This window comes from Tyto alba, unplaced genomic scaffold (assembly GCF_018691265.1).
Source record: "Tyto alba isolate M040663 unplaced genomic scaffold, T.alba_DEE_v4.0 Super-Scaffold_7, whole genome shotgun sequence".
NCBI classification, from domain to species: domain Eukaryota; kingdom Metazoa; phylum Chordata; class Aves; order Strigiformes; family Tytonidae; genus Tyto; species Tyto alba.
Window position 1 is genome coordinate 43,516,685 of NW_024881328.1, and position 25,757 is coordinate 43,542,441.

A 25,757-nucleotide genomic window follows, 5' to 3' on the forward strand; every position below is an offset into this window, starting at 1 on the left:
CGTAAGCATGGAGGTATGTCAAGTGTTGAATGAATCACAGTGGTATTTTCTTGTTATTTGCAGTACTACCTACATCAAGCATAGAGAAGCATACAGACTGCCACAGACACAGATAATATTATGCAAGACTAAGAATTCAAGACTAAGCCTTGCAAACTGGGGTCTTGCAATTGTATCTGAAACTTGCAGACATACAAACTGAGCTTCCTTCAGTGAGGCACATAACATTTTACTTTTCATGAACAGTACCTGAGTGACAGATGGACATTATAAAAAAGGCCAATGCATTCCTCTGGCAAGCCCTAGCTCCCTAATTAAAACCTCTGCCAGACTCTTTTCCTTGCTTCAGCCTCCAGTTTTCCAGAGCTTGTCGTGTTTTGCTGCTTCCTCCCACACTTGGCGACCTTCTCTGGCACAGAAAATGAAAACTGTAGTTTGTCTTGCTCAGCTTCTTTTGATTAAAAGAGGAGTGTGGACACCTGAACAAGCTTCTGCAAGACGAACTGTGCGAATTGGTATTACAAGAGCTCTCCTGTGATTCCCCACATGCCTGCTGTTTTGCTGGGGTGTGCTGCATCGCGTTTAACACTGCGGTACGTGCTCACGGTGCTGGATTCAGAGCAGCTGGCAGGATAAGGTTTGCAGAAACCACACATACAACCAAAGCCTCAAGGTCTTAATATTCATTAGGCAGTGTTGGATGGTGGTTAGGTTTATAAAACTAGCTTTATATTTCAATTGCTATAATAAAAGAACATATATTTATCTATAGAAAGGTATACGTGTATCAGAAACTGGCAGTAATGCAGAGATAAACATGAAACCCAATTGCAGATTGTAACAGAGTCAAAAGGAAGGACTGCACAGAGATTTTCTTGTTGTTCCTTTTTTATACAGTACTTCTTTCTGTCAAACAGTAATTTCTCACTTCTCTTAGCACATACACTAAAAAGCACCTTTATAGATATAAACTGAGAAGAAGCTACACCAATACCACGCATCAGTTTTTGAAAGGCCACAGGCATTGCCTCCTGAAATGATAAAACTGCCTTGTCCTTCCACTTTACAAGCACGAATTGTCAGAATGTGTGCCAACAGTGCTGTCAATCTAGTACTAAAGTTTACTGAAAGCACAGCTTTTTATGAAGCTAATGGGCCAAACTCTGTATTTCACTACAAACCATGAGGTGCAGAGCAGAAAGAGCAAAATTTCTTACAGATATGCTTTATTAAAGCCAGTGTTGCCTTTCCAGTGAAACAATTCAGCAAAGGGTTTTTTCCTTCACATCAAAAATAGTATCAGAAAAGGGTTAAGTAACTGAAACGACTTAAATCTAGGTTACAACTCAAACCTTCCAAGGCTCAAATGTAATTTATAACACAGAAATGAACCTTCCCACACTGCAGTAGAGCGGCCGTAAAGCCTGGCTGCAGCACAGTACTCGTTTAGGGGCGTTTGATGGCTCAAGAAAGTGATGATGGAAGACAACTTTCCCATCACTAGTTCAGCAGTATAAACCTCCCCTGCCCTGGCCACGGGCAAAATGCAGAGCTCCCACATAAAATGACCTGATCTCGGGTCCAGTCTTACTGGGCAGACCACAGAGCAGACCGGACCTATGCAGTACCTGTCCTCACAATTAAAGCAGGAAAATGGCACCATTTTTGAAACAGATAGAAGCTCCAGAGCACGAGTGTAAGCAGGAATGTTCCATCATGTCAGCAGTGATACTGAAATGCCTGAAGTAAGAGGCGTAGACAAGAGATTTGCCGAAGGGGAAGAACAGCTCAGCAGGCAGGGAGACACCCTCCAACATAAAACTTCTCACGGGAAAAACCCGAGACGCTTGTCTTAGCTGAGCATAAAACCAATGCCTCTTACGATAGTATTTTACATTTTCTGAGCGTTCTGGTTTTAAGCTACTACAAGAATTTTCTTTCACAAGCTTTAGAAAACTTCAAAGTGAAACTGACATTTCAAATACAAGCTTTTATACTGATATAAAGCACGAGCCACAGGATTTAGGTCCAGACTGCCAGCATTTACATACAAGCGCCTTGATTTCAGCTGGGGGTCTAGATCTCATTACAGTTAATCGCGATTTACTCAGCAGCCGAGTACGACCGTGGCTGTGGGGGCTGAACAGTTCTCCATCAACAAGCCGGCTGTGCCTGGGACGGGTGGGGATACCTGCAGCCAAACTGCATGCTCAGCCCCCTGCAATATTTTTTCAGCTTCAACTCTGCAGTTCAGCGGGCAGTGCGCAGCGCGAGGAGGGGCAACCTGATGCGAGGCCAGAAAGTTCAAGCAAAGGCGTGTTTACTCATCCTGAACTGGCCCTTCGCTTCCGAGCTGCCTTTTGTGAGACGGAAGATCAGAGTCACCAAGCTGTTTGGTTCATTCTCTCCCAGGGGTTCACTGAGGTGATGTTTAAGCCCTGTGGTGTTTGACAAGGCAACAAGATTTCTCAAGCTCTTCTAGCAATAATTAGACTAGAACTTGAGCGTGAGAAGAGAAATAAAAGCTGCAAATCAAACCCACAGCTCTCCTTTTTCCTCAGACAGGCCTGCTGAAACGCTGCAATGGCCCTTACCAGCACCTGGATTAGGAGGTGCAGCGTTCCCAACACTACACGTATAAGCTACTGCTGCTTTTCTGGGACAAAGAAAAAGGAATTATAACTTTATCTGACTATTTGGCCGCTGAGCAGCCTCACACAGTTAAAAATTGTAAGAAGTATGACAGTCAAAGAATGATGTATTGTGCTGCAGCTGTAAAGTGTGAAGTTGCACCCCATGCTTTCCCCAGCACCAAGCCTGACTGAAGAAGACTCTGCCTATCACCACCGTCGTCCTCCTCAGCCTGCCAATTTTATTGCTTGTACGGCTCTCCCTAAACTCAGAGCAGTGACATGAATCAAGTTTTTTTTTTAAAACAAAAGCCCAAAACCCTGGCCTTGTATTTTGAAGAGGCAGTTCCTCTAGTCCGGCTTACAACAACCACGGGACCGCTGCTGAGAGGCAGTGAGATGCAACGCACAGGAGGGATGCAGCACCGGGGCACGGTGGCTGGGAGTCTCCTAAAACACTTTCTCCATCAGAGAATACACTCCCAGCTGAAATCTATTTCGCTTTTAGAAGGAAAATAGGCATTGGCCAAATGATGCCTTTTTCCAGCAGATAATCTTACCGGTTTCGGCAGGGTCCCTCTGCTGAGCAAAATGATGCAACATGGAGTAAACTGTGTGAGGTGCAACAAAGTACATCTGGTCTGACCAACATACAACATGTATCCTTTTAGTAACCTCTTATTATTCCTCTCTAAACTCATTATTATTTCATATATTCACTGTTTGCTATGAGGAAGAGATAATGCATAATTACATACTGCTCTCTGGTATCAGGTTTATTGATTTGTTGAGAAATTTCCATCAAAGTTGCACCAGCAGATCATCTTTTTTGATGCAGTCGTCTTCTTATACAAAAACTCTGCTTTCCATGGAGTATTTTTGTTTGGCATGTAAAATTCAGCCACCTTAAAAATTTCAGGTGTGAACCAAAATCTACTTCAATTCAGACTCACCGCTGGGATGTCTCCCTAGGAGTACAGCCTGGGGAGCCTTGTATCCCCACTTTGCTCTGCAGTCCACGGTTCCCCATGCACACTCAGCTACAGTGAGACCAAAAGACCAAATTTTCCCCGTCACCAAGATTTTGCCATGTCCTCTACCTCATCTACACAGTAATCTTGTGCTTGAGTGTCCAGGAAAATGCTCTTTCAAACCACTACATCTCACCACCTTTACAAACTAGACCCCAACAGTGGCCTCTGCAGATCTGTGTACATGAATTGTGTTCCACTCCTGACTATTTACACAGAGGATATTCTCTGTGTAGTGTGCTCACCCGAGGTTTTATAGACGAGCACCGCACTGGGGAAATCTGAATTTTAAAAATTTATCATACTCACTGGTTTCTTTATTCTATATTCCCCACTTAGACCCTATTGATAACAACGTGGAGGATGGATGCACTTTCTGAACCTTTTTGATCGTCTCAGTCACACTAGATTAAAAAAAGAGGACAGAGAAACCAGAGACTGACACCAAATCAAGAGGAGTCCTCTCTTGCTTGCTATGTTGTCACATTTCTGCTTGAGACTACCATGTGCTCAGAGGCAAGGGTATCTGCCGTGGTTTCCTAAAAGGTCTTTATTTCTTCGTGACATACAGCTGAATTCAAAACTCTCGATGTATGAAAATGTAAGTAAAATTTAACTCTGCAGCAACAATTTCACAGAGTCTGCTAGTGTACCTCTTGCAAAAAAAAAAAAAAAAACCCAGGTTGAAAATACACGCTTCAGGTAAAAACTCTCCCCTGAACTTTCCAAACCCAGACAACATAGAAATTCTGTTATTTGAACTATTTTAGAGAAAACGTAGAAATGAGGGGAGCCTAACAGCTGTAAGCAATAAAGCTTGATGTTAATATCAAACATCTTACTATCACTTTCAATACTTTTTATGCAGACAGCAGTATGGAGGAGGTGAGTCACTACGTGTTGCATTTACAATGGTGTGCACACGGAACTGGTGTCAGAATTCAGCTCAGGAAAACGAACAGTCTCCTGCAACTACCAAAATGAGGCAGATTGCAAAACCCGACAAAAACAAGTGTTTACAATTCAAAGAGCTGCTCTCATTAATAGAATTTATAAACAGCAATGACCATGAAGAAAGGAAAATTATTTAGCAGGCATTTTGTTTGCGACAAGCCTTTACTTATAGCTGATGGCAAGGGAGAGGTGTCAATGTGTGCGAAGATGTCAGACTACCCCCAAAAAGCATTTTACCTCCTTACGTGCACCTGCTGCCCTCCTCCCTGACAGAGGCGCACAGCTCAGGTGTCAGCTCTCTCTCAGAGTAATCCCAAAGGCAGGCTTGGCTTACCACGACACCAACAAGATTTCAAGGTCTTTTGAATCGCAGTGCAAACCACGAGCTCCCCACAACCACCGTGCATCCCAGATGTGGGGCAACTTGCTTCTTCTGAAGGAACCCGTGTTTGCAGTAGCTGTGCCCATGGGTTTTCCTGCGTGTTTCTGGCTCCCAAGGCTGCCGTGGTCAGCCTGCCACGTTTGAGGCTGGCAGCAGGGATGCCTGCAGAGCCCTGCCGTGGCCTTCACCCCTGTGGCTCGGCGACAAGCATTTGTCTGTCTTTGAAACCACGTTCACTGTGGTTCACCATTCACATGCAGGGACACTTCTGCTCAACTTCAACTCAGACCCACGCTGGGCAGGTCGTGACCCGCTTGCTGTGGACACCCATCTAGCTGGGCTTTGCTCTCATCACCTGGCGGAATGAACAGGCAGAGCTGGCTTCATTCAGCTAACTGCAATCTGGTTTCTTTTCTGATTTTAAATCTGATTTGTTGCCGTAAGAGATTAACTGATTCTATGTGGCTAGCCCGCGCCTTTCATGAGCCACAGCACAGACAGGCAGCAATGTCTTTAGGTGGATTGGAATCAGAGCTTCTTTTACATCAAGTGGCTCAGTCAACAGCCTGCACTATAAAACAGTAAGTGCAAGAAGACCATGGTCTTTGGCAGTAGCACTTCTCGCAAACATATTTTTATTTATCTGGAGGTCAGATTTGAAATTACAGGCAGGAGAATCTGTCTTCTGTTGTAGCTGTACCTAGGCTGGCAGCCACACTGCTCTGACTTGTCCCAGCTTTTCTGGTGTTGCCCGGATTTGCTGCACACCACTGAGCCTGGGTCAAGACTCGGGTCACGGGTTTGAGAGGTTACATGATGCTACACCTGGTTATTTAGATGCTACATCTTGGGTAGTGGTTTCCTACCGCTTTCCCCTTGTTTTTTTTACCTAGTTGTCACACAGCCACCATGTATCAAAGTGAACACATTCACATCAGCTACTGGCACTCAGGTTAAGGACTGGTGAGGAGAAACGTTCTTTCTATTGCTGTTCAGAAATCACACTGGCTCCGCCTTGGAGCTTGCCACTTAGAAATAACTCTCAAATTCAAAGACAGATGGATGGGCATGCACTAAGATGCAGAACGTGCAGCCTTTACTGAGCATGTGTAGGATTTTAAGATGTGTTTCTGTGCAACTTCATCAGTCCCAGAAAACTTGTTGGTAGGGTTAAGAAGACAAAGTCATTGGGGAAATCAAGAGAAAGACTGAGTTATAAACTTTCGTTTAGATTTCCCACTCTGAACAAGCACAAAACAAGGCCAGGGCATGCTCACGTGCTGTTCTGTCACACAAAAGACTATCAGAAATAGTATCTTTCCGTCTTTAGAGTCGAAGGGCACCAATGACTTCCCCTTTAACAACGCAACCTAGTGTTAAAGCTCTTCTCAGTTTCACCAATGAAGTGGGGTGAAAAAAAATTTTGCTCTTCTCAGCAAGACACTAGCCACAACTGGAACGTTTCATGAGAAGTTAAGTAATTGTTTGAAGCCAAAAGACTTAAAATTAATGTGGGCAGAAGAACACATCAAAAGGAGAATGACAAAAATAGACTTCATAAAGTACCATGGAACAATGTTAGGATATGTTTAAAACAAATGCACGTATATCAATGTCCCAAAACAGTTACTCTGGTCACAAAAACCACCCTAACACCATACTGCAGTGCCACTAGGCATTAACACACTAGGATAATCCTGTTCTAATGCTTCTGACCCAAATGGGATTACACTCATGGCTTTCTCAGGCTTCTCAATTTTTCTTGGACGTTCCTACCAGGGTCAGGAGGGTGCTAGACAGCACGCGGCAACAAAGTGCTCAGAGGCTGAAATAACAGCTTGGATTATACATATAATCCACACAGATGAGGCTGTTCAGATACAAGGAGTCTTCCTGCTTGTGTCATCCTGCTCCCCAAATTTATCCAAATCTTTTCTGGGCTGAGACTGTGAACCTTTGGGAAAGCTCAGCAGAAATTCAGAGGGCTCAGGAATATTGGAGGACTGGTTGCCGGACGCTACAGAGCAATGCATTCTTTCAAATGTAAATGGACAAAACACGGTCATAAGTGTCAGGGAAATGTAAAAGAAACAAAAAAAAAAAAAAGAAAAGAAAAAAAAGAATATGAAAATTTGGGCCTCCTTACCCGTCATACAGTCTTTGTTCTGTGTCAAGGGGTTCTATTTGCTTCCTTCACTGGCACAAACAAAATTATTCCCATTAGCCCCAAGGAGAGGTGACAGCTAGCTACGCAAGCGAGAGATGGATTCTGTTCTGCATCACACAAAATCAACAAAATAGTCAAATGTGTTCTAGCTCAACAACTGTCTTCATTTTTTTTTTTTTTTTTAATTTTTCAATTTGCACTAACAGCAATGACGATGTGATAAAAGAAGTCAAATGAATGTGGCACGATTACCAGGTTGGGTGGTTGTGAGAAGTTCCTGGCATGAAGCTGGGTAATTTATTTGGTGAATTTTATTGAAAATATTATAAAACAAACTGAAACGTCACTTCTGTGGAATTACCTTTCAACAACCCACTGCCTTAGCTTCTGAAAGGCCCTATCCATTTATGTTAGGGGGATTTAAAACTAAAGTAAAATGTCTTCCTTCAGTAGAGATGCTGATTACTTGAGACAAGACTAGAGGAACAAAGTGATTACATAACCTTTCTCCTGTATTTTTGATTTGGCATATGCAGTTCACAAGAATAGTTCCAACTTAATACACTTGATAAATTTTTAATCAGGCTAACTGTGACTTGACAAAACAGCAGAGCTATTTTTATTTAAAAAGTAACTAAAATATCATCAGCTGAAAAACCTGGCATTTTTCATCTATTCTGCAAGAACACAGAGGCTGCAAACACACAGACTCATATCAAAAAATTATGTTGCAACTCTCCCATACTTCTGATATTTTAAAGGATGCAGCTGCTGAATTTTTCTAGGGGGTAATCATTTGTCCATTTATGATTTTGAACAAAAAAATCTTTCAATCTTTGCTAAAAAGGCCAACAAAGAAGTAACTGGATAAAATACAAATAAAAGCACTAGTATTGGAAACAAAGTATTTAATTACAGTAAAAATATTTAAGCTAAAATTAAAATAATTTGGAAGTTAAAAATTAAAAGGGCTCATCAATTAAGACTTTTTTTAACTGGAACACTTTGTCCCTGTATAAAATAATACAAATCTAAATCTGTTAATGGAAAATGTATGTATCTTCGCTATCACAGAATCACAAACTGGTTTGGGTTGGAAGAAACCTTTAAAGATCACCTAGTCCAACCCCCCTGCCATGGGCAGGGACACCTTCCACCAGCCCAGGTTGCTCAAAGCCCCGTCCAACCTGGCCTTGGACACTTCTGATGATGGGGCAAGGACGTATATCATCAGAGGGTTATCTGACTATAACTAATGTAATCTATTTATTGCACTGTTTTGCTATGCTATACTACTTTAGGGAAAAAAACCAATACAAAACAAAACAACAAAAGCATTCCTCTGCTGTTTCCCAGTGATACAAAGACAAAGCAAAGCTGTCATGACTCGAAGTGGCTGGAATGATAGATAATGGTTTCACCTTGCCTCTGAAGGCAGCAGCAGGTCTGACACCAATTGCAGGTGAAGGATCAGGGCTTTATCACTGGAGCTACAGCCACCCCCCCACCCCCCCCCCACTACATCTAAGCAATGAAATAAGCCAATCAATAACCTGCACATTCACTGCCACCCTCCTTTCTTGTTCAGCAAAAGAACAGTAGCAGAGAAAGCGATCGTTCGGTATCTCACCTCGCTATCTTGTCGCTGCAGGACATGGTAAGCAGCCTTTCTCCTTGCAACACGCCATCCCACGTCTGGATAGTGGTAGTAGAGCGCACGGGGATGGTCCCTTCCCCAGATTCTATTTTTGTCCGTAGTTGTCCTCTTGCTTTGCGGTTTGGATGCCTGTCCCCTTGATCTAAATGACAAAAATCCCTTTCAATCAGCTGAGAAACATTCTCTGCGTGTTTTACAGAGAGCATTACAATAAGAAGAGTCGATTAAAGGTATTTGCCTGCATAACTGCCAACTTGCGTAACAATTCATACTGCTCCTTGCAAATTAGCTACAGCACCGGACACCTCTCACAAATACCATCTTCTAAATCACACCTGCAATTAAAGCAAGCTTTCCACGAAGGAGCAGTATGCAGCAGGTAGCTCTTCGATTCTGCTCTGCATGTTACAGTGTTAGAATGAAGTTAATGGACAGATCAAGAAAGGGGCAGGCAGACAACCACCGTTAAAAGATGGAAGCAGTGAAACGGTTCGGTTAGTTCTGTACAGATACTTGCTGACTCACTGGCTTATCTCGGCTAGCATTCAGCCTCTTCCAGACCACATGGTGGATCAGTCTATACTTAACTTCTACCACACAGGAAGAACAGCTCAGATTTTTTTTTGAAGAGATCTTTGTCTAACACACATCTACACTAAAAGGAAAGAAGACACCTAAATTTTAACTGTGCCACTTGTACATGCTCAAAGAATACTTCAAACTCCCTTGCTCGAGTAGGACTGCAGTCATACCCTCTTGTGCTGCTTCGTGTGGTGAGAAAATCCTAGCGTCGCCACAAGGAGATGTGCTGATATAGAGATGAAACTGCACATTCTCCTTCAGCTTAAACCCGCCTCGCTCTGATTTGATAAAAATGGACTTTTGTTTATCTTCTTTATTGCTGAAACAGAGAATAAAGCTAGAGTCAAAACTGACATTAACACATAAATAACCATAAGCTGGGCAAGTCTTAACAGGCATTAAAAATAAACACAAAATGTCTGGAAATTTTATAGTATAAATCTAACAGTTATTACAATTAACAAAATTAAAAGACCATTGAGACAAGAAATAGAGAGCCCTTGGCATCCCCAGATGTCAAGAGCTGTCAGGCACTTACCAGCAAATGAAACATCACCACCTTTTAGCCCATGTGAGATTATTTGGATTTACATGCTTACAGTTTACAAAATGATTCCCAATTATTTTTTCTGTCCTCCCCTCTCATGACTGTCAGCTAACTGAATACGTGTTTTGTTAAAGTCAAGCTTTAGGGCAAAGGGCCTGAGTTCTAAATGAAACATCCAAGTGCAACAGGACAAGTGTTTCACATTGAAATAATTAAGACAGATGTTTTAGACTAATGCCTTTTCAGCTCCATGTGATCAGCTCATCTTCTTTTTCCCTCCAGCTTACCTTAGATAAAGCTCAAGTTGTGTATACAGAAATTTAAGCAGGCACCTGCGAGATATAATTTCCGCATGGCAATCATTTAATGCAAGACCACGGTCACTCATGTATTCACCATTGATGCATTTTGTTCCCGTAGAAACACTTATTACCAGGGCATCTTTCACATCTGTACCTGCCAAACAAAATTTCAGGATGAAGGTGCGATTAAAATCACAAATAATCTACCAAGTGATCTTCTCGCAGAACCTAAACAAGGATCCGTTTTTTTGTTTGCTTATTTCAAAAAAAAAAAAAAAAGTTTTTTTTTCTTCTGTTACTTTCTTTAAAGCAAAAGCTTCACTCAGCCATACCCTCCCTGTAATCAGTACAGTTCTTCATGTTAGAGTTCAGACAAGTTAGAAAACATAAACCTGCAGGGAAAACTTGCTGCTTCAGGAAGAGTTATTAAAGCCTCAGCTCCAAAGATGGTGCTTTTTTCCTAAGCCCCAGGCACCCAGCTAGCTTCCAGCATGTACCTTCTGGCCACCTATCCAGATATTCACAGTGACTTTAGAAATCTGAAAGGCACTGATTCATTAAAACAGCAACATGTTATGCAAGGATATTAAGCCAACAGGAAAGGTAAGACTAGGGAATGAAGAAATTTAAATGCTTAAACCACTGTAAAGCTTATCAGCAGTATAATGCTTCTAGAAGTGTAGCTCTTGGTATTAAATCATTCTGTACAACAGAATTAAAAAAAAAAAAAGTATTTTGGGTGTTTGCTATACAGAGAACTGTCTTTATCACACACACATAAAAAGAAAAGGTCAGATGCATGAAGAATTCAGAAAGAGAGGTCAAAATGTTACATCCCTCTAGCAAAACACTCAGCAAAAAAAGCCCCAAAAAGCCACACTAATTCCTCTGAAGCTCTCATGCCTCACCAGCAGAGGCAGAGAGCAGCCAAGCCCTGCCAAACACCTTCTGCTGTCTTCCTCCTGCAGAACAGTTACTGCGGCATGGAGAAGCAGAAAAAAACACTTTCAACACACACCAAGCACCTGGAGTTGAGGATCCGCCCATAACCATCTGGCTGCACAATGGCAGTGCTAATACAAGGGGTATAACTAGAAATTAGCAAGGGAATTGGCAACTGAGTAATTAAAAAGGTAATTGAGACAGGGACTGTTTGAGCTGTCACTTCTGATGAAATATACTGCCTTAAAAAACAATGCTTAGCCCAGCTGCCCTCTCCTGCCCGTGGGGCTAGAGGAGAAGACCATGGAGGAGAAGCCAGGAGCCACTTCACTCTACAACACAAGGCTGTACAATGAGGTCATCTAATTCCAGGGATTCTCCAGATACCTATGCATGCAAAGAGGGTTTATAATTCTGTGTAAAGCTATTTCTTCCGTCAATCAAAATGTATTCACACGTAAATTAAGTCTTAATTCTTTGGTCACATGGCTCTTCTGGGAATTGTGGACACAGAACTGTAATTACAATAAAAACTTGCTAAATATCACAAAATATATTAAGTAAAGCTACGGCGTGCTCCTCACAGTGCTTTGCATTTGGGGCTAAGATGGTGTTGGCACCACATGAACGTTTTGGCTGCTGCTGAGCGGTGCTTGAGGAGGGTCAAGTCTTCAAACCTCCCTAAGGCCAGTGTGTTTGGGGGTGGGCAAGAGCCTGGGAAGAGACACAGCCGGGACAGCTGAGTGTTGGTGCCCTGGGGATATCCCACACCATAAGCCTTTTGCTCAGCAGTAAGAGGTCAGGGAAAGGAAGAGAGGACGTTCGAGGTTACGGAGTTTGTCTGCCCACGAGTCTTCTCGCCCTCCTTCCATTTTCTCCCCATGCCCCAGGTGAGGGCAGCAAGAGGCTGGGTGGGTGGTTGACTGCTGGCCAGGGTCAGCCTACCACAGATGTCTTGTGGCAGAATTTGGGCCACACTGTCCCTTGGTCACATTCCCCTGTCCCACGAGTTATCACCTACCCTAACCAGCACCCTCAGACCTCTCTGCTCTGTGGAAGAGGCCCCCACAAACACCCCGCAGGAGGAAAGGGCTGGCATCGCCCAAATCACCAAGGGAAGGCTGCACCTTTATCACAGATACCCATCCCACTCGTACAACCAACTGAGGACGTTTCATGGCAGGCCCAAAATGAACGTCCCAGCAAGAGGTCAGATGGATTGAAGACCACGATAAATCTTAGCATGAGGAAAATTCAGTAGCAGCTTGGTCGCAGATCACTTTAGGGCAGAACTACACTGTTCTGGGTGATCTGGCAGAGCACGGATTTCTTGCCAGCAATCAGAGAACCACGACGTTACTGCTGCTTGTACATGCACACCAGTGTCAGCTGCCAAAACATAAGCTGCTTTCTTCAGATATTTTTACTAAAATGACTGGGACACAAAGCACTAAGAATAAAATACAGCAAGAATAACTCTAACAAAGTGCAAAACCTTAAAAACTTGGAAAGCAAGCATAACTTCTTACATAATATGCCAAAACCCAAGAATGCCATCTGTGTGACCGATGCGGTGAAATTTATTTTAGATTTACTTTCAAAAAGTTGCACGATTAATTTAAAAGGTATATGTATTTTGTAAACCATCTCAGATAATCAGGCAGAAGACACAAACTCTGTGAAACAGTATTTGCAGGTCTAATGTGCCTGTAATTATCTTTAGCTAACATTTAATTGTTATATGTAGTGCACTTTGAAGATTAAACAGTAAAAATACATTTCAATACTGATTGGCTGAAAAAAGATAGTTTCCTAGAATGCAAACAGAGGTCATGTATTTAAGCAGTTAAAACTTGTTGTTTTTTTTTTTTTTTCTTTACCTGTTGTCATGACAATTCCGGCAAGGACTTTTCTACGTGCATGTGGAGATGTGAAATTTTCTGTCAAATCACTGAATTTATCTACAACCAAGCGTGCAACAGCATCAGCTAAAACCTGTAGGATCACACAGAAATGCACATTAGAAAGTTAAAGAAATAATTTTAAAATTACAGCAGCATTATGTTATAAAGATATGCCCTTTTAAATTATTTGACACAATAAATTAAATGAGTTTTTATTGTTCACTTTAAAAATGGACATGAGGCATCAGCAGTATGTCAAGGAGGTGGCATACTGAGCACACGCAGCTCTTTGTAAGTGGAAGCAGAGCTCTGTGCTCCATGTCTATTAAAACAGGGTCAGACAGCCCTAAGCCAAGCATCAAAGTACCTAATGCTCGTGATTGTTATGAACATTTGAGGCTTAGGAGAACAACTGGATAGACAGATAAGTCTGTATTTTCATGCTCAAACCTCCAAACACATCATTTCAGTATCCTCGATATTGGACCTGACAAGAAGATTGAAGTGCAAAACCCAGGCTCCTCAAACTAACATGTAAACCTTTTATAACAGTTGAATTCATTATCTAGCTATTACATAAATAAGAACGAATCTGTTTTCAACACTGGTTAAACATCTTCTATTTCTTATTTTTACAATATATATACAAATTTAGGAATAGAAAATGTCAATGTATCACTCAAAATAAGCTATCTTAAAATTAGGAAGGATTTATCTCTTTCACCTTCAGGGAAACTTGAACACCAGTCGCAGCCTTGCTGTATCCTGCCAGCAGCATTAGCAAGCAACGTCTGTCAGGCTGTAAAGGGACCTAACTCAGAATCACAGAATGGTTTGGGCTGGAAGGGACCTTAAAGACCCCTTTTTCAGTTTAAAACCATTAACCCTCATCCTATCTCCACACCCCCCCCCCCCCCCCCCCAATAAATAGTCCCCCCCCACCTCTCCTGTCCCCCCTTTAAGCCCTGGGAGGCCGCTCGAAGGGCTCCCCGGACCCTTCTCTTCTCCAGGCTGAACCCCCCCAACAAGTTATGATTTGCATATAGGATCATAGAATCACAGAATGGTTTGGGTTGGAAAGACCATCTAGTTCCAATCCCCCTGCCGTGGACAGGGACACCTTCCACTAAATCCAGTTGCTCCCAGCCCCGTCCAACCTGGCCTTGAACCCTTCCAGGGAGGGGGCAGCCACAGCTGCTCTGGGCACCCTGGGCCAGCGCCTCACCCCCCAAACAGGGAAGGATTTCTGCCTTACATCTCATCTAAATCTGCCCTGTCAGTGTAAAATTGTTACCCACTCATCTTCCACCAGCACCGGGACCGGCAGCCAGAGAGGAGGAGTGGATAGCCAAGGAATGAGCTCGGGTCTCTATCTTGGAGTACCAGATGTGACGAGCTTGATCCAGTTGTCTGTGTGTTGGAACCCAGCAGTATCTGAGATGTTCTGGGGCAACCACCTGGCCCACAGGCTGACACACCAGAAGGACACAGGTCCCGTGTCATACCTGCCAGCATCATGTAGAAGTCTTAGATACCTAAGAGCGTCCAAAGTGGTGCTAATCACACATGTAAGCAACTACATCCAGCCCAAAAGGATGCTTGCGGCTGAGAGTCTTCCGCTGGTCTCTCCGCAGTGGAAGATGATCACCACCCTCACCCCTCCAGAGGGCTCAAGGCAAATCAAGAGAGCTGATGGGCAGCAGTATACAGAGCTTGGGGGCACCCACTTGAAACAGCATAAACACTTGAAGACAATCAGTTCTAAAAACAGGCCGCCAGGGTCAAAAGGAAAGAAAGAAAAGAAAAAGGGGGATTGAAGACTGACAGCCTGATTCACCACCATTTTCTTAACAACGCTCATGAGAACCGACAGCCCAGAAATAACACGTGGAGGAGCTCTCAGTGCTACTTTCCTTCTGTAAAAGCTTTAGTAGCCAAGGAAGTAATAATTAAAGCTCGTGTGTCATGATTTCAGAGCTCAAAAGCTTTTTCCAGAATCTGACTGGAAACAGCAACCAGCAGTCAGCGGTGACTGAGGCCACATCTGCACCAAGCGTTGGTCCATGTTTTGCAATTGCACAACTTGTAGAGTCAGAAGACACTTGATAGTGCAAATGCAAATTTTCTTGATGCATTTGAAGGGACTGCAACTCAGAAACTCTTATCAACAGATTGAAAAAGTTTTCATGAACACGATTTTTCTCAGAGGCTAAAAACATGTCTGGTCAGGCACTGATTTTCAAACAAGGTCTTTTTGCTGCTGGACCCCAAATTGTGTTACAATCTGTGCCCTGATAGCACCATGACCATGCAGCACAAAATCTACATTTAGTTGTGCTAGTACTTACCTAATGCAGAAAGCTGAACTTTAAGGGAAATATGCAAAATAAAAATAATGAGTAACAGTTTCATTATCACCCTGGTTTTAGAAATGGAAAATTAATACACAAAAGGCTTAAATGATTAACCTCCCTGCAACCACTGCAGACCACTGCAGGGACAGAAACAGAGTCCCCATTCCAATGTTTTATCTATAGCCTCACTGCATAATTATGGATAAAGCTTCCCAGCTGAAAGTCTTATGCTCCCATTTCTGTAATATATTTATTTTTCTGCTCTACCTTACGTAATGATGTGCTGGACAGGAGAACATGGCTGGCAGCTGGTAAGCTACCAGGCAATGCTGAACTGTGCTGAATAACATTATGATGGAATATACTAGTGAAACAAACGTCCAAATAGGGATGGACCTGATCCACAAAAAGAATACATGCCTCAGACAGGCTTCAAAGCCTGCCAGAGAGGCTTGTCATGCAGGTAATAAACAATATGGGTCACCTCTTCTCCCCAGAAAAAAAAAAAAAGTGTGATGACTGGTAACTGGAGGAGCCTTCTCCAACACTGAGCTACACAAAAACACAAAGTTCAGCACATACCAGAAATGGTGATTCCAAAATGCTGAACCAAAACCAACCAGTTGCCCGGAGTGAACACAGAGGAATGTTTCTTCAGGATCACCGAACACGGGTTACTCACTACACAGTTCCTCAACCCACACGGCCAAACAGAGAGAGGCATGCGATCGCCCATTTTCTGAGGGAACTAGGGCTGGCTGGGGGAGATTATCATCATGAGGTAGGAACAGAAACCGCCAGGTGTTTCTGGGAAGAAATATTGATGACAAAAAGGCTACTTGAACAGCACTTGGGTAAGATGCTTGCATACAGGGTGGACACATTAGCTTTTCCCCAAAAGATTATTTTTTTCACATAATAAGCAAAGCAGAGGAAACTGTGGTGTTGGTGTACAGGCGAGAACATGGTGAGTCCCTTTGGGAAGATGTAAGCTGGCACAGAAGGATAGGATGGGGCTGCATCACAAACAGCGTGGAACTAAGCTGCTGTCAAGGAAACCCAAAAACGCTTGAATGAACATAAAGCCAGACACTGGGGAGGGCTGATAAGAAGGACTAAGCAGAACTCAGGCGAGCCAAAATGATCGCTAGAGATGCAAACAATACAGGGGGAACTGTAGGGGAGGGGAGGAAAAAAAATCACTGTCAGAAAACAGGCAGATATATTAAAGATTATTTTTTTCTACTTGATACTCAAGTTGTGTGACAACAGGTGGGTGGTGAGGAATAAACACTATTAAATATCTACAGATAAAGTTACTAAGGTTTTAGCCTTTTGCAAGAATACTTACCTGATAAGCTAGAATAATTTATATTCTAGACCAGGTGGACTGTTACATTAGCATAGTTAAGAGTCACTAAGAGCATGGAAGAGATGGGAATAAGTCAGGCTATGAACAGACCTCTGCAGCACCAGGAACAAGACTTACTGGTCTAAAATTGTCCTTGCTGTCCCCATCTCAAAACCAAGGACTTGAAGCTCTCTCCACATCAAGCCCAGGCCACTGACCACCCTGGGCAGGAATCTTTCAATTCTCATTCCAACTCTACTCCTTTTTATATAAATAAATACTAATTGGAATAGAAACTGAACTCGTGTCTCACCTTCCCTGTGAGTGCCTTAACATCTGACACGCAGTTTCTCTACCCCCGCTCCTGCATTAAATCATTATTCAAAGTTGGGCAGTTCAAAAACAGAAAGACCTAAAATAGCTGACAGTTTGCTCGTTGAGGCATGTGAGCTCAAGGCTATTTTGGGTGCATTGTTCCTTTCTCTGACGAAGTTACAGTGAATCCACTTCTTTTCCACGTACATAGACAGATTTTGGTTAATACATATCTTACAGCAATGTTGTAGCAGAACCCCCCTGGCCGCCCATGTTTTAAAATATTCTGAAACTGATGAAGTTCAGGTGTGTCTGGATCTGAAGGAAGACCTTGGCAGGCCACAGAGATCACCCCAGATGATCATCTACATGGTAGAACCAAAGGCAGGGGGAGCAGGGGCACCCAGCTCTCACTGGGGAACTGACCCAAGACCTCCCAAATCTTTTGTGCTCTCCTTGGATCTCCAGTGATCCTTCTCAAGCACAGATGTTCTCCCTCAGCTTCACTACTTCTTAATTCCACAGTTTAGAGCCCATGTGAACTTTCACAAGCTGATGAGCAGGGACAGTGCCCACAGCAGGTAAAATCAAGGTCAGTGAGGCCCATTATCTCTCCTCTGACCATGACCAGCACACACAGTTCAGCGAAGGTGGAAATGTATCTACGCTAATAAAGCACAGTAATTATTTTCTAGTGCTTCAAAGTTTCCTGTATTTATTTAAAGAAACTCCTGCCTGGCAGTAGAGTCCCTCACTGCTTATGCAGTTGTACCTTTTAGATTTCTTCCAGTTCCACAGCAATTATTCCAAAATACAATTCATTAACTCCCATGTGTACTTAGTATCCTCTTTTTGCTCAGTTTGAATCTATTAAATTCTCATTCTCTTGGATACACTAAGTAGTCTATTTACAGCTTTACCAGATCTCCAATAGTTTTCATCATTAATTTGTATATCTTTCTATATTCAAATACTTCTTCTATAGTTCCCCCTGCCCCAGGTTGAACCAGGATTAAGATAGCATTTCAAGTAAAAGTAGCCATTGCAGTACTGGTTCTCATGCCATTTCTTCTGCTTAACGTTTTGTTTCAATGTCAGTCCACGATATACAGGATAAATTGAATTTGCAACACAATTAGGTGAATGATTAAAAGTATTCTCTCTAGTGGATTTTTAAAATTAATCTCATCTGCAGCTACACTGCTTATCTGTGTAGCTGAAGTTGCTTTCTCAAAATAGTCCAGCTTTCACTAATCTAAATAACTCTTTAACCTTCAATATTTACAATTTCAATTCTGTAATTTCTACCTCTTTGCATCCTGACTAATCAGCTATCTTTTCAAATAAACAGTTTGAGGAAATCTAGGAAATACCATTATAAAGCTTATATGGAGGTTTTCCTATCGGAGGCCATCAGTGACCTAAAGAGGTTACCCCCATCAGCAGGCTCCTACCACCTGACAGAAACGGTTTCCAACAGCGATGCCAGCAGCCTGGACCAGCAGACTTTACTGGAAGCCACCAAGTGCCCTTTACTGCTGGCGAAGAATGTATTCCTGGGACACAGATCATTTTACTGAGGCACACCAGGATGCATGCCACACATTCAAATCAAAAAAGATGGAACTCTTCTCCCCACAATACATGCTTAAGCAGTGGAACTTACTGCTACAAGGTGCTGTGGAAGCTAAAAGAAGTTCAAGAAAGGGTTGAAATTCAGGTGGCGTGTGTGGGGAAATAATCCATCAAAGACTCTCAGATGGAAAGACACCGTTTCTGGCTGAGAAAATCCTTGAGACACAAACTGCTGAAGGTTAGAAGCATATACTGAGGAAGTATTGCTACCCATATGCTCTTTTCTCAGTTTTTTCCAAGGTATTTGGTATTGGCCTGAGTACTTCCAGGGACAGCCCTATCCCACCTTTGACATAGGTGTGAGACCCCCCCCACAGCCTTCCTTGGAAAGTGGGGAGTGTCTAAGGGAAAAGAAAAAAGGAAGAGAAAACCAGTGATCTCTAGGAGATTTATCTCTGGGTGATAAATATATCAAACATGAAGAAATAGGAAATTCCAACAGAGTATCCACTGCTCCTAAGATATCCAAGAATGTCCTCGTCCCATCTCCTGAGATGTGCTCAGCAGCAGGACTGGCTCTGCGGGTGGAGACAGCCTCAGCCAGCACCAGCATCTCCCACAAACCTCCTGCTTCCCAGCACTGGGCACGCGGCACCAAGGACGGGGTCGTGTGTGGGAAGGAGCTCCTGCCCGGCCCAGAGTGGCTCTTGCTGTGGTTTAGTGCTCAACAACACCCTCTGCCCTAGAAGTCAGATCTGGACTTTGCACTAACAGTTTCCAAAAAGTCAAATCGACTTCCACACTTCATCTGTAAACATGTGACCCTTTTGTTTTCCAAAGCGATTTTAGAAGACTGTTCACATTTTGCTGTCTTCTCTAGGTCTCGTCACCCTTCAATTCTGCAGACCTATGACAAGTCATGCACTTCTAATTATGCTGAAACATGGGAGTTTTCTTCCACGGAGAAGAATAAAACTTGAAGGACACACATTTTAGAGCCCTTGGTATGTCCTGTGGCTTACAGGACACCTCCTTCCATTGAGGGGTGGGAGGTGAAGGAAGGATGGCTATCAATTTTCAAAGTGTAGCTAACCATAAAAATATTTTGTTTCGGAGAGGTGAGTCCCTATAATGCAAGACTGACAACCTCTTCCATTTTAACACACTTGCTGACAAGGTGACAAATTCACAAGGGCTAGTTTTTTCAGCCGGGCATTTTCATCTGCTCTGAGCACATGTTGAGAGACTTACTGGCTTTAACTCACTTTCCCAGCAAAGAGATTTTCCTCGTCGTAGGCAATGCTGCTTTGTCCCTCACAAAAGGTCATGCTGTAAGCAAGCAGATAAGCTTGTTTTGCAGAGACTGGTTTTAAATGTGTTAAATCATGGGATCAGCACCTCGATAACCCACTCTACAGACCGTAAGATTATACTTATGCCCATTTTATAAGCTGATTTCGGATGTCAATTGCACTTCTGTACCATTTGATAGCTTCCACGTGTATTTCTGCATTTAATTTTCTCCAGAGTGCCTGCAGCTACTGGGAGGTATGGGATCACAGATACACATTTCAGCTGATACTCACAACCACCACTGGAGCAGGGATCATCTCTCCTCTCGATTCTTTTTGCTCTATTGCTTTTTTTGACGAGGCACCACAGATTAACACATCAGCTACAGGCACATTTTGAACCTGCCACCCGGGCAGTCAATTCCAACATCTTCATCGGCACAACCACACTGTACTTTTATTATTTCCACTAAGCATTTGACATGTGGATTCTTCCTCCCCTTATATGTTTATAGCTTCCATTTTTTCCCAACCCAATCAGTGTTTTATTTGGTCTACAGGTTATAACAAATCCTATCCTCATTGACATCATTCCTGTACTCTCCAATGTTTGCAACTGCACCCACTTTAGGATTATCTCCAGATTTAACATCTTTACACATCCTGAACAAACACTGTAAAAAAATAAAACAACTCAGAGTTAAAAAGCAAACAGAAGATAAATAAAGCAGGACCTGAAAACATCACAAATGCTTAAATCCCTTATTAATCATTAATATGTACCAGACCAAAATCACTAATATGGAACAGACCTGATATAATTCCAATAACTTGACAGCTAATTATAATTAAGAGCACAGTAATACAACACAGTGAAGTGCAGAAAGGACAATAATGTCCTCATGACAAGCTGATCAAAAGCCTCTGAACAACCAACTGACTTTGAATCAGTTCTACATGAGGCAGTACCAGTAACCTCTCTGTTTCCACCCAGCATATTTGGCATCACTCCTAAAGCCCACCAGGTTCTCCTCTGCACAGGAGCAGCCTTCCTCGGTGCACACCTGTAAGACAGGTGAAATGCAAGCTAGACCTGGGGTATGTGTTCTTGTACACAATATAGGTATCAAGGTCAGTGTAGAAGCACTGGAAAAAATTAAAAATAGTGTTTGTATGGGTTGCTTTTTTTGTTATTTAACACTGTACCCTAGGCACAAATGCCCTGATCATCCCATAAGCTCTGGGACAGCTACCTGAGACTCGGTCAAAACCTGACAAAGGCATGGAGCTCAAAAAACAGCACTACCCAGCAATCCATCTATGTCCCTTAAAGAACAGAGGCTCTGTAAGCTGTTGTACACTGGGCTGCTGGGCAGACAAACAACTTTACCCTCTTAGAATGTCACCACTTTCATGTATCGCCTCGTGCTCTTTCCCACTTTGCTATTCCAGTTTCAGTTTTCACCAGTTTACTGATTCAAGGACTAGTAGCACGTAAATTACTGGCAGTGAAATTTTTTTGGTGGCTGGGGCCAAATCTACTTTTAAAAGCACAGCAGAGAATGCAGTCTGAAACTACAAAATCTACTGAAGAAATCATAACTACCTGAAATAACACAATCCTAGATTTGAAAATGAAGGAAACATTCATCAATAATGCAATAATTGTGCAACATTAAAAAATAAAGCATATAGGAATTTCTAAACGATGCATATTGTCCATGCATTTTGAGAAAACAACATACTTAAAATAGTCACAACATCTACTTACATTCTTCAACACCATATTACCAAATAAGACCAGCATCTTACCATTTCAATGAAATCTAAATCAATGTTTTTGAGATAGAAAAAGGTCAAAGCCTTTAAAATCTCATAACAAACAGATAGAAAGTTGCAAAAAAGTCACAGGCAAGCATTTGAATTTAGACAGGTGTATAATATAATTAAAAAGACCCAAGAGATTCAGCAGAAAGAGGGCAGTTGAACTATCACTACTGTTGTTTGACTGGGGAGAAACACAAGCAAGCAAATAAGGGAGAATTTTTCTTCATTAAATTTAAAATTACTTTGTTCTAGCTACTTTAAATTTCTGGTCTATGTCTGGTACGTTTGCTACTTTCCTTAGTTTATTAATTATTTGATTTAAACTATTTCTCATCCAGATTTACTTGCCTAAGCAACTTACATATACTTATTAACTAATTTGATTAGCGCACAGTCCTTTAGATGACAGCTGTTTAACCACGTCTTGGATACATGCACTGTGTGTTGTTTATTTAGACCCTGGAAATGTGTGTCAACTGCATCAGCCTCACTTAATCTGTCCTTGACTTCCATTATTCAGCTCTGTTAATGCCAACAGTTTCAGTTTGCAGAAGAGAATAATTTCCCTCTCTGCTAAAAGCTTTTGTATCAAATAATAATTTTACTTAAAAGCAGTAGTTCTGACTCGAACTCTAAGTCTTGCCGCCTAAGACAAGCAAGATGCGAATCAAGCTTTCCTCAGCACAAACCATAATCCAAGCTGGCACTGCACTGGGCTTGGTGCTCTCTTACGTGACATGATCAAGGCTGAAAGCATCAGCAACAAAGCCTCCTCCCTGTCCAACAGAATACAAAGAGTTCATGCAATTGTCAGAAGCCGTAAGCGGATAAATCACCTCATACATATATATATATATGCACACACACACATCTACAGAAGCAGAATAAACACCAAAAATGCTGTTCAAGCTGACTCAATACGCATGACCCAGCTACTCTTGGTCGTTATCCAAAGACATCAACAAAACCCAAGGGGCTTCTCACCTGTGGCAAGTGTAACTGGAGCCCCTCACTGGGAATGGGCTGTCGCGATGGGGTCTGGTCCAGCTGCATGTTAAACAAGGATGCCAGGGCCGACTGAGCGGCCCGAGCTTTTGCCAGCTTTTTATTCCTGCCCGAGCCTTCGAAAGTCTGACCGTCCACCGCCACAGCCATGACGAAGTTTTTGGCATGGCTCTCCCCGCTCTCCGAGAGAAACTCGTACTTCAGCCCCGGCCGCAGCTCGTTGAGGATCATGACGGGGTTCTTCCCGCTGGCGGAGGGGTAGGGCGATGGCGCGGGGAGAGGCGACTGGGAAAGGCTGCTGGCTACGGCCGCCGACGGCAAACCATAGTCCCCGCTAGAGCTAAGGGACCCATCCCCATTGGACCCCAGGTAAAAGGAAGCATCAGAAGGGACCGGTGTTTCAAACCCGTTGAAAAGGGTGTCGGGGAAGTCCGCTTGGTCCGAGGTGAAGTCTGTGTTGACCGACAGAGTCCTCCCCATTGCCAGGTGGGCTTCCGAGGCGTTCGGAAACTGGACGAAAGACCGCAGGGCCTTCTCGGCGGCGTGAAGCTTGGCTTTCTTTTTCGTCGGGCCGGACCCTTCAAACACCTGCCCGTTGACTTCGACTGCCATCACAAACATGGGGGCGTGGACCGGCCCCGTCTGGGAGAGGAGTTTGTACTGTAAACCGGGTTTAATCTCATTAAGTTGCATCAGGGCATTCTTTGGCAGAACAGGGCCTGGTGTTTTCTTCCTCTTCTTTGGGCGAAATTTGGAGTGGCCATTGTTGCCTTCCTCCAAAGGACGCTTTCTGCTGCTGCTGCCACCACCGTTGGAGAGCTGTGTCCCCTCCCCGGCGCCTTGCCCACCGCCGTCCTTGGGGGGAACGTTGTCCACATTGCGGTTTTCTTTAACATCGGTGCTGCTCGAACCTGCGGTGCCCAGAAAGAGTAACTTACAATGCCTTCGTTGCAGGATCTTGTAAATGCAAAATTTATAGATTCCTTTATCTCTCTTTGTAGCTGGTTAAGTGATGTGTGCTCACAGAATAAATGTTTTGCAATATGATCAGAGAGAATAATAACGCAACGCAACCTTTTGGTAATTCAAGAAAGAACACACTCAAGAATGATTTTTCAAACTACGCATTTGATACAATCATACAGCAAAAAGCAACTGCAACTTTTTTTTTTTTTTTTTTTTGCATTTAAATCACACTGGAACAAAACTTCTACTCGTAAGTTACGTTTGCCCTGAAAAATGCTTTAAACCAGAAATATAAGTTATAGTAGTATACACCTACAAAACAAAGCACTACCATTAGTAAAATAAAAATGGATGCTTAAGACCAGTACTAGGAGACAGATATTTAATTCTACTTTATTCTTATTTTAGTCATGTTATATTTTTTCTCAGTGATATTAGTTGCTCAAATTGAGAAACTACATAAATAAAATCTGAGCCATGAAAAATTAGGCAGCTCTTTGGTAGGCACCGTGACTGAAGAGTGTTTGAATGCTTTTGTTTCTCTAACTATTGCATATTCTCCAAATTCAATTTTTTAATGCTTTTCCTAGATATTCATTTCACCTCGTCCCAGTTTGCTCAGGAACTACAGCCGCCTGCTGTGCCAGCATGACCACAAGATTACTTCATATATTTCCACACAGCCTTCTATTAAGAAACCTTGTATTTGTCATTTACAAGCTATTTTGTGATTCCTTGCAAAGTAAGAAAACTGCTGTCACAGAGCTGGAAACCCAAAAATCCTTATAAAGATCCTCTCTTCAGACTATGCAGAATAAAAGAAATGTGACAAGAGCTGCGCAATCACAATGATGACATTTTAATAGGGGAAAAAAAGGCATTACAATATCAATTTAATGATTTATTTTCTAAAGTGGGGTCGTATGTCAGAGGTATATTTAAAGAGTTATTTTTGTTATGGCTGCAAAGACCTCATTTTTACCCTGATTAAAAAAAACTAAGGAAATCAATTATTTGTGCTTTATATTGGCATTTGTGAATGAAAAGGCAAATTTAGTAGGTCAAGTATTTCTAACTCTTCTGTTCCAAAACTTCAAAATATCTATATTACATCTACACTGATATTAGGCGATGAAATGAGAGCAAACCATGGTGGAAGCTCTCTTTCACAGTGACAAATTTCAGCCATGCTTTAAGTCTTCCCTAAGAATCTCCTACCATGCACACATCACTTAGCCCAGGTTACAAAGCTGATGGAATGGTTACTAAATTTTCATTTATAACATCCTCCAGCAAAAGCTCGATAGGTTACTCCTTTCGGTGCTCAAAGAGAAAAAAAGAAGAAAAAAAAAAAAAAAAAAAGATCAAAAGAAAAAGCCAAAGTAGGAATACATTTTGTTAAATCACAGTAGCACAGCAAAGAATTGAACAGTACTAAACATTAAATTCCAGTCAACTAAATTCAGTTAAGAATGAAACACTAAATATTCTGAAGCATCTCATTGCTAGAAATATGCCAAATTTAATAAAGTATCTCTTGTAACATTCAGCCACAAATTATATTGCTTGCAGAATGTGTGCTGTGGGGCCATAACTGTCAATACACAGTGCTAATGTATATATATTCTTTTATATATATATATAAATAAATATATATATACACGGTGAAGGAATCTAAGGACAGTGGAGTAAATATTTAAATCTTTCTTTACAGTGATTTTCTTACCTGAAGCTATAATCTCAATAAATTACATCTCATCTAAAACACCATTTCTGGAACGTTGCTCTTACTAGCGACATCAGCAGTTTGCTATCAACCAATAAGACTTTTAGGCTAAACAGAAATCATTTAGTTAACACTAATTAGCGGCCTGTGTTTTTAACTTTCTTTTTATATGAAAACTACTACCAGTGCTTGCAGAAACCACAGAAGGAAAGTAGGAGCTGAATAGTTTCCAGCTAAATGTAAAAAAA

General features: G+C 42.2%; 1 protein-coding gene across 8 annotated transcripts in view; it reads right to left on the bottom strand.

Moving 5' to 3' along the window:
- ADARB1 (adenosine deaminase RNA specific B1) overlaps nucleotides 1–25,757 on the bottom strand; it is an 85,554-nt gene that overhangs the window by 14,665 nt on the left and 45,132 nt on the right. For all 8 annotated transcript variants that reach the window (XM_042783861.1, XM_042783860.1, XM_033005766.2 and 5 more), the window contains 5 exons: nucleotides 22,797–23,728; nucleotides 13,075–13,189; nucleotides 10,238–10,406; nucleotides 9,574–9,722; nucleotides 8,795–8,963 (listed from right to left, as the gene is read on the bottom strand). In XM_042783861.1, the coding sequence (XP_042639795.1) occupies nucleotides 8,795–8,963; nucleotides 9,574–9,722; nucleotides 10,238–10,406; nucleotides 13,075–13,189; nucleotides 22,797–23,728 (1,534 nt within the window). The remainder of the gene's footprint in view (nucleotides 1–8,794; nucleotides 8,964–9,573; nucleotides 9,723–10,237; nucleotides 10,407–13,074; nucleotides 13,190–22,796; nucleotides 23,729–25,757) is intronic.